Below are 10,100 nucleotides of genomic sequence, written 5' to 3'. Positions count from 1 at the left end.
TTTTGAGCATGCGTATATATTAGTCAAATTATTTCATGTAAAATATTTTTTTTTATATTATTTACAAATTCGCCTATTTTTTATGAACACACACTCCAAATTTAGATTATTCCAAATTTTAGAAAAAAATAAAAAATAAAATACTACTAAACATCCGTGATCGTCATATCGGCCCAGATTCGATCTGTGCCGTTCGGTGTTTGCTATAGCGGTACACGAATCGGCATACTCTAGCATCTTATATATATATATATATAAAAGATGAGATTAGCCCACTAGCTCATATAAATATATGAGCCCAATGTCCCAGATTGAATTTGAGCCGATCCGATGATCACGGATATCTGGTAGTATTTAAATTTTAATTTTTTTTCTATAAATCCAAATGATATGGAATTTGGACAGTGTGCTTATCAAAGAATCTAATAAAAATATAAAAACAAAATTCACAAAACATAAATTGACCAAAATACACTTAAAGCATTACAGGGTTATTTTGGTTAATTTATATTTTATGAAATATTTGTTTCATATTTTTATTAGGTGCGTCTCACTAAGATGTAAACATGTTCCAAATTTCAGATCATTTCGATTTATAATAAAAAAATGAAAAATAAAACATTATCAGACAATCGTGACCGTGCGATGAATTTTGAACGGTGATGAGCATAGGAAAAATCACTGTTTATTTCCGCCTATAGGCGTTGGGAAGACTTTTCCACATATATATATATATATATATATATATATATATATATATATATATATATATATATATATATATATGTATATCGCTTTCTATGTTTCCCCTACAATATAAAACTTAGATACTTCCCCTTACCCAACCATCCATTCTGAATGGAGGGCTAATATTGCCCCAATCACAATGTCATGTCTCTACATTGTTTTATTTTTTATTTTTTTCAATAAACTATTTTGACACCAAAATTTGGGTGTCCAATCCTCTATTAAACTCAAACTTGTAAAAAATATAAAAACAAATATTCCCAATATAATAAAATGATCAAAATACACATGAAAGTTTCAAGGGGTATTTTGGTCATTATTTTTTATCAAATTTTTTTTTTAATATTTTGTAGGTGCACTGCCATGAGAAGATGGCATGAACCAAATTTTATATTCATACAATTTCTATAAAAAAATTAAAATTAAAATACTCTGAGGCGTCAGATCTAATATCATACGGTGAGTAGCTCACCTTATTAAAATTGGATGGCTAGATGGTAGGGGAAGCATAGATCTTCTATGCTATAAGGGAAGTATTGAAACCTTTCCCTATATATATATAGGGTATGGTTTGTATAGGGCTGAGGCTCCAAACAATCAAAGTAGGGCACACCTTTAAATAGTGTCAGGAATATATTTTTCGGGGGCAAGCTTTCTATGCTTCCCCTATAACATAGAAGTTCTATCCTCCCCCTTATCCAACCGTCCATTCTGAATGGAGGGTTAAGATTGCTCCAATCACAATGTCACATCTCAACACTATTTTATTTTTAATTTTTTTCTATAAATTATTTTGACACCAAATTTTGGACGTCCATTCCTTTATTAAACTCACACAAGCGAAAAATATAAAAAAAATATTTTCAATAAAATGAAATGACCAAAATACTCTTGAAAGTTTCAAGGGGTATTTTGGTCATTATATTTTATTGAAAAATTATTTTTAATATTTTTTATAAGTGCGCCTCAATGAGAAGATGGCATGTACCAAATTTTATATTCATACAATTTGTATATAAAAAAATAAAAATAAAATACTTTGAGATGTCGGATCTAAGATTAAATGGTGAGTAGCTCTCTTGATCAAAATTAGACGGCTAGATGGTAGGGGAGGATAGAACTTCTATACTGTAGGGGAAGCATAGAAACCTTTCCCATTTTTCGGTAATAGAAATCCTTGTGATGGCTTGAAACTTTATTTTTATATCTAATTATAAAATTTAAAGCTTAAAAAATAGTGTAGATCAAGCAGATCTATGAACACATAAAAATCTTGAAATTTGATGATCCATAAATACATTACAAGATGGACAATTTTCAATACTTAAAATCTATTTTTTCTCATGTTTATACATCTAGAGGTCGAGATCATTGATTTGAGGGACTTTGGGCTTGGAAATAACCGTTTCTAGTGGATTTTTAAGGTGTGCTTTAATTTAATTGTTTAGAGCCTCACCTTTATATATATATATGCATGTGTGTGTGTGTGTGCACGTGTTGTTTATCAAAATGTACCTAAAGATATGAACTATTCAATATTTTACTCATTTCATTTTATTTAATTTCAAAATTCTCATTAAAATACCCATACTCTTGAGTTGAAATATTTAAAACTAATAAATCAAATACATTTTAATACTTTTCTACACACACATATATATTTGATGGACAAGAATGACTGTGACCAGTGTAGGAAAAATCAAACTGTAATGGTTAACTAGACATGGGCCTGCAAGCAATTCAATCGGCCAGTCAACCGCTCTAACCTGGCTAATCCTGGACAGTAAAAAAAAGTATTAAAAAATACAAAAACAAATCTAAAAAAATATGAAAAGTATTTTTAAAGAATGACTAAACAAAGTAAATCAAAATAAAGTTGAAAATTAATAAAAACAATGGATTTTAAAGAAAGGTGGATGCATTCATAAGTGTAGAGGTAAGGTGCACCTTCAAATTTCATCATGGTATATAATTTTGATGTAAAATGTTCTTAGGATTATCTCAAAAAATATTTTAATATCTAATTATAAAATTTTTAATTTAAAAAATGGTTAAAATCAAGTAGATCTATAAACACATGAAAATCTTGAAAATTTTGATGTGCATCTGTAGTTCTACATTATAAGGTTGCATCATTATATAAACTTTTTCCTTTAAAGAATCAATTTGTGCTCCAGGATATTTGTGTCCAGGAATATTTTTCATTATTTTTTTACAATTCAGAATGACCTAAAATTTGGAGCGTGTATTCATCAAAAATAGGGGAATCTTTGAAAATTATAAAAAAAAATATGTTACATAAAAATAATTGACCAAAATACCCCCAAAAAGTAAAAGATACATGGTCCCATAAAAGAAAAACATGTCAAATGGCAAAGTTCGAAGACATCTATAAAAAGTAAAAGATACATGGTCCCATAAGAGAAAAACATGTCAAATGGCTCACTCTCCAAAAAACGTAGTATTAAGTTTACAAATAATTAGCCATGAATCAAGGTAAATTCATCGACTGAAGGTAGTGCAGGCATTGTTTTCTGACTTGAAAACATCAAGTGAAATGTGAAGTCTTCCATCAATCGGTGTCTGCAACTGTATGACCATTAGTAAGTAATACAACCACAGATAGTACCACAATGCTTAAATATGGTAAATTTATGAATAAACTACACGATAAGAAATATTATTTACCTGTCAACTTTTGATTCAAAAGAACAGCACCGTTGCATCCACATAAGAATAAGAAATAAGTTTTACCTACATTGTCAACAACCACACAAACATTAGAATTTCAATGCAAACAAATTTCTTACCATGCAAATTCAATGCAAAAAAAATACTATTTTACTTAATATAATGCAAATCTCTAAAGATTATTACCATTACTCAGCATGTTCCACATTCTCACATGACCCATCAGTGCATTTGATATTTACATTTAACCTAAACAAAGAAAACCCATTTCAAATATTTATATTTAAAGAATTCATATTAAAATCACATAGAGTACGAGAAATAGAGTAATAGTTCATTCATACTTTGAACGTGCGAGAGATGGACAATTCGTTTTGTCATGTCCACTCCCTTTGCAAACTGCGCAATTTCGGGTAACTTCCTTTCGGGTTACTTCCTTCAGTCTCGCTTTCGCTTTCTCTGCCTCTATCTCAGGCTGAGATACATATCTAGCATTGGTAGGTCTCCCCTTTGTTCGTGCCCAAGGGGGCTCAAGGATGTTATAGTATGCATGTCCCTCAACCTCAGCTCCGTTGGCAATCATATTCTCATTATGACTGCTGCAAGGAGTCTTAAAAGCACCATATGGTAATACCACACCCCCAATCTTGGCCTCTACCTTTGAAAGTGTACTTAATAGCTCAGACATTATAAATGCATGGAGTTCTATACTTTCTGAAGCATGCTCTGCTAGTTCTCTAGTGACTTGACAAGCCTCATTAAAACGAATTGAAAGGGGTAGATCAGAGGTGCCTTGAATTTGTTTCCCATTGGCATCAAGTACAACACCTATCATCACATCTTTTGTCCACCTCTTCATTATATAATGCGATGGGATTTCAAAAATATTATTCAAGACCCTAGTCCCATGCCTACAAATAATGCTCAGCCTCTCATACATGTGGCAAGTACAAACAAAAGTTTGGTTGTGACAATTGAACTCTATATTGCAGGCCCTTGTTCCACATTCACGTTTTGATACCGTAAATATTGCAACTATGTCATTGTCTTCAATAATTTCACTCATGTAATTGACGCCTTCTGCAACTTCTTCTCCAAACAACTTCATAACTTTGTGTGTATATATCTTCGAAGCGTGAGCCTCGATGTCACATGTAGTCCTTAGAAAAGGCTTTGATGTCATGTTCTTTACCTTATTTTCTCTCATCTTAAGAAGTTTTTTTTCATGCACTTTTATAACAGTTTCCAACAATGTGCTCAAGCTTATATTGGAAGTCACATACATTTTGAAGTGCTTATACATTTCGTCGCTTATCTGAGTCGATGACATACCTGCTATGAATGCATCTGCAATATATGCATCAATCCATTGCTTTCGACATCTGAACAATCTATTGAGCCATTCATTCTGTTGAAGTTCAAATTTCTCAATAAGAGATTTCCATTTTGACTCAAAGTCTTCCTCAATTTGGCTCATTATACAGTTTCTGAATATTTCAAGGAAAGATTTACTCCTTATCAATTTTTCTTTGACCTTTGAAAGTATGTGCCACTTACAATAATGATGTCTGCTTTTATTCAATACTTGTCTCACTGCAACTGTCATTGTAGGATTCTGATCGGTGATAGTTACTCCGGGTTGACGTCCACCCATTGCCTCTAGCCAATTTTTAAATACCCATACAAAAGACTCAACTTTCTCATCAAAGATAAGGGCAAACCCAAAAAATGTTGTGTTAAGGTGGTGATTCACTCCAAGTATAGGAGCAAAGGGTATGTCAAAAGCATTTGTCTTATATGTAGTATCAAAGGTGATCACATCCGACATGGCATCTACCCATAGTAGGCTAACAATATAATTTTCTTCATCTAATTTCACTTTATAGAAAAAAGATGGATTGGATCTCTCTTCATATCGATTAACCATTCCATTGCACGATTGTCATCTTCCCCTATAAATTTTCTTTTCTTGATTCCTAATTGGTTTTCGATGTCTTTTTGTGAGCAAGGGAGCTTATCAATCCCTTCAGCCTGCTCTAAAAAGATATCATAGATATTCCGAGATTTTGCCAAAGCAAAGCTCATGGAGTTTATCATTGTCTTTGTCGCATCCGATATTGTTTGGTGTGATTTGATGAGTCGAGCTTTATGTGGAGATACAAGTAAGTGATTGTGATCCTTAACAAGCTTTGTGACAACCCACTCATTGTTAGCATTTATGCTTATGCACATCTTCGTATCACATCCACACTTTGTACCAAGGACAATTTTTTTAGGTTGCACTTCTTTCACCCTACGGAATCCTTCTTTAGAACATTTATATTCCCTATCAATTCTCTTTCCGTCCTTATTCGTGTGAGTACTTCCCTTTCTGACACCAAACCCTTCCCCCAATGCAAAAGCCATATCGAATTCACATGCATCATTTTCATCATTGAATTTCATTCCTACATGGGGTTCCTCTATTTCAGACCCCTTGAACGACAACGCATGTTCCCCGTTTTCAAGATTTGTGAACTTATTGGGGGGAGGGGTTGAGAGCAAGGGATCTTGCTCCATAGACCCTACAGTATCCCCCATGTTGTCATTCTCTGACAATGTGGGAGATGCCACACTTGTTAAAAAGGTGAGGTCCATCTCAGGTGCTAAACTTACCAGACACAAATCACGAAATCTTTGTCAATTAATGGCTTCAACACTTCACATATGTTTTAAAAAATGATTTTACAATTTCCATTACTATTCTCTTGTAGGTTCAGTTCCACCCTGTTAGAACCATTAACAAACCAAAAATGCTTGATGATTAAAAGTAAATAAACCTAATGAAAAAAAATCAATCACTTAACTGAGCAACATCAATGGATGCCACTCGACAATTTTAAAACAAAAAATCTCCAAATTAGGACTTCACAGAGCACCATCAGTTCTACCTTGTTTGAACCATTAACAAACCAAAATGCTTGATGATTGAAAGTAAACAAACCTAATAAAAGAAAATCAATCACTTAATAGAGCAACATCAATGGATGCCATTCGACAATTTCGATAAAAAATTTCTCAAAATTAGGACTTCACAGAGAAACATGAATTCCACCCTGTTTGAATGAGTAACAAACAAAAATGCTTGATGATTGAAAGTAAACAAACCTAGTGAAAAAAAATCAATCACTTAACAGAACAACATCAATGGATGCCACTCGACAATTTTAAAACAAAAAATCTCCAAATTAGAACTTCACAGAGTAACATCAATTCCATCCTGTTTGAACCAGTAACAAACCAAAATACTTAATGATTGAAAGTAAACAAACCTAATGAAAATAAATCAATCACTTAACAGAGCAACATCAATGGATGCCATTCGACAATTTTGGTAAAATATTTCTCAAAATTATGACTTCACAGAGCAACATGAATTCCACCCTGTTTGAACCATTAACAAACCAAAATGCTTGATGATTGAAAGTAAACAAACCTAATGAAAATAAATCAATCACTTAATAGAGCAACATCAATGGATGCCACACGACAATTTTAAACCAAAAAATCTCCAAATTAGGACTTCACAGAGCAACATGAATTCCACCCTGTTTGAACCATTAACAAACCAAAACGATTGATGATTGAAAGTAAACAAACCTAATGAAAATAAATCAATCACTTATTAGAGCAACATCAATGGATGCCACTGGACAATTTTAAACCAAAAAATCTCCAAATTAGGACTTCACATAGCAACATGAATTCCACCCTTTTTGAACCATTAACAAACCAAAACGCTTGATGATTGAAAGTAAACAAACCTAATGAAAAAAAATAAATCACTTAACAGAACAACATCAATGGATGCCACTCGACAATTTTAAACCAAAAAATCTCCAAATTAGGACTTCACATTGTAACATCAATTCCACCATGTTTGAATCATTAACAAACCAAAATGCTTGATGATTGAAAGTAAACAAACCTAATGAAAAAAAATCAATCACTTAACAGAGCAACATCAATGGGCCATTCGACAATTTCGGTAAAATATTCTCAAAATTATGACTTCACAGAGCAACATGAATTCCACTCTGTTTGAATCATTAACAAACCAAAATGCTTGATGATTGAAAGTAAACAAACCTAATGAAAAAACATCAATCACTTAACAGAGCAACATCAATGGATGCCACTCGACAATTTTAAACCAAAAAATCAATCACTTAAAAAAGCAACATCAATGGATGCCATTCAACAATTTAAAAAAAAAAGAAATCTCCAAATTAGGACTTCACATAACCAAACATTAAATTATGCAGGCAGAGAAAATAAACACTTTCTCCAAATTGTCACGTAAAGGAAATAAGCACAAGATAGATAAAATGAAAATCTAAATTCATAACCATATTACTTTGGTATTTGGAGTTGTTTTTGCCACAGATTTGAGCATCTTCTGATAAAAATTTGGATTCAACAAAGATGAGAGAGATAGAGAAAACAAATCAAGATGGAGATTTTGCAGAGTGACAATGGTGATGGCAAAGCAAAGCAAATACTGGAATCGTTTGCATAGTGACAATGGTGAAGAAATATGGGTAATTCCATAGTAAATTCCCAATATTCAAATAAAAAATTACTGCATCTGTGAATGATCTCCAAACTGCCATGTCCGAGATGCAATTTTGTATGATTTGCAAAATCCATTTTGATGTAAAATCGTAAAAGTCCATAGATTTAGGGGTTGGTGGATTAATAATATGCATAGATGAAGCACATAGGTGATATACAGTGAAATAGCTCTGAAAAAATGCAGCTAAAAATATTCAAGAAGAACTCCAGGAAACCATGCCAAAAGTAAATTGAATCCGTCCCTTGCTGGGAATGGTTGATTGAAAGCACTATTTTTTAATTAGAGTTGCTGAGAATGGAGGAGGCTTCCAATGAGAGAGATTTTAGAGTCCACGAAATCTAGGGTTGTTGATTTTGGGGATTTAGGGTTGCTGACTTTGGGGATTTAGGGCTGCTGAGCGAGGAGGCTGATTGAGAGAGGCGAGGAGGCTCACCATAGAGAGAGACAATGGGAGGAGGCTCACGGGGGAGAGAGAGAGGGATGCCAGAGTTTAGGTAGAGAGAGATGGTTTCACCAAGGCGAGAGTTTAGGTACAAGGAGAGATGCCGTGTGCAGGCTAGAGAGAGAGTGTCAGTGTGCAAGTACAGGAAGAGATGCCGTGCGCAGGCTAGAGAGAGTGTCAGTGCGCACAGTTATTAGTTGTCACTCTTCATGAAACCACAGCCGTTCGATTTAAAAGACAAATAAGAGCTATTCGGCTCACTCTTTTTCTGTGGGCGAGATGGTTCACCAAATCATTTTTATATATATATATATATATATATATATGGAAAACACTACGCAACGTCTATAGGCGAAAATTAACAGTGATTTCGCCTATTCCCATCACCGTCTAAAGTTCATCGCGCGGTCACGATTGTCCGGTAATGTTTCATTTTTCATTTTTTTTCTGCAACTCAGAATGCCTGAAATTTGGAACATGAATTCATCAAAATAGAGAAATCTTCGAAAAATATAAAAAAACACTTTACATGAAAACTATTGACCAAAATACCCCTAAAAAGTTTAGGGATATTATGGTCAATTTTTTTTGCGCATAATTGTATTTATTTTTTTATTATATGCGCCTCAGTAAGATGTATATGCCTCTCTATTACCTAGCAAAAGGCGCATTTGTCGTGTCTTCCGTATCAATTAGTACTTTTTTTGGACTATTTATGGCTGGATTATTTCTATTTGATTATTTTAGTTATAGTTATCAAGAACTGACTGTATCGGTGGAACAAGTCGAACCATCAATATGCTGCAAAGTAAAAATCGGATTTGGTCAAAATCAATGTTTAACAAGTTTTGACCGGTCCAACCATGCGACCTCAACCACTTCAGCCATCCAATCAAAGTTGACAACTTTTGTCTTTAATATATTATATATTTTTAAACTATTATTATGTTATATATATATATATATATATATATATATATATATATATATATATATATATTCAAAATCTGATCACACCAATGGACTAATTTTGAATGGACTATAACCGTCACCTGTGCATGGGCTAATCCGATCCTAATAACCCTGGTTTTAATACCCAAGTCAAGCTAAACTCAAGCTAGTTCTTCAGCCCCGGAAGTTAAAGTTTATCATGTCCCGATAAAATGTTTCCATTTATTTGGACAATGACGCTTATGGTTTGGGTCATTGGCCTGGTACATGTGAGGTAAGGATAGAGGTATATATAAATCTATTGAAAGCGAAATTCACTCAAAATTTCTCTCTTTTAAATCCGTGGCGTCCAAAGCTAATTAGTGAGGATGGACTTTTCTCTTGTGACCCACACATGTTGTCACATAATATAGGCACAACATAAAGGATGAAGTTTCAGGTCTAGGCTTTATGAAAACAAAATAAAGCCTTACCTCAAATCTTTGTCCCAAAAGCATTTTGAGGCAACAGAAATATCTATGATGACTCTAAAATTAATTTCAGCATCAAAAAAAAATTTGAAACTCAAAAAATAATACAGATCTATGAATATTTATTTTTATAGTGAAATGGATGGTTTAGGTAATTTGCTATAATATACACTACTTATAGAGC

General features: G+C 33.1%; 1 protein-coding gene across 3 annotated transcripts; it reads right to left on the bottom strand.

Annotated features, from left to right (window-relative positions):
• Window positions 1–2,995: 2,995 nt before the first annotated feature.
• Window positions 2,996–8,685, bottom strand: LOC105420109 (protein FAR1-RELATED SEQUENCE 5-like). 3 transcript variants are annotated; one of them, XM_088859891.1, is made up of 3 exons: window positions 3,783–8,016; window positions 3,625–3,687; window positions 2,996–3,501 (listed from the first exon to the last, which is right to left on the bottom strand). In XM_088859891.1, exons 1-2 carry the CDS (start codon window positions 5,363–5,365, stop codon window positions 3,627–3,629), a joined length of 1,644 nt encoding a protein of 547 aa, XP_088716017.1. In that variant the 5' UTR covers window positions 5,366–8,016; the 3' UTR covers window positions 2,996–3,501; window positions 3,625–3,626. The 3 variants fall into 3 exon arrangements, 2 of the variants coding, with proteins under 2 accessions (XP_088716017.1, XP_088716016.1); XR_016050433.1 differs by lacking the exons at window positions 3,625–3,687; window positions 3,783–8,016 and adding an exon at window positions 8,268–8,685; XM_088859890.1 differs by having other exon boundaries at window positions 2,996–3,687.
• Between the last annotated feature and the right edge of the window lie 1,415 nt (window positions 8,686–10,100).

Source organism: Amborella trichopoda, chromosome 2, assembly GCF_054954075.1.
Source record: "Amborella trichopoda isolate Santa Cruz 75 chromosome 2, AtrichopodaSantaCruz75HAP2 v2.0, whole genome shotgun sequence".
NCBI lineage: Eukaryota > Viridiplantae > Streptophyta > Magnoliopsida > Amborellales > Amborellaceae > Amborella > Amborella trichopoda.
This window is presented reverse-complemented; position numbering and strand designations above follow the sequence as displayed.

Bases quoted from the DNA above. Each gene is read 5' to 3' on its own strand.
- LOC105420109 (XM_088859890.1), bottom strand. From the start codon at position 5,365: ATGGTTAATCGATATGAAGAGAGATCCAATCCATCTTTTTTCTATAAA. The intron at 3,688-3,782 runs GTATGAATGAAC...TTCTTTGTTTAG, and splicing joins CCATCTCTCGCACGTTCAAA to GTTAAATGTAAATATCAAAT.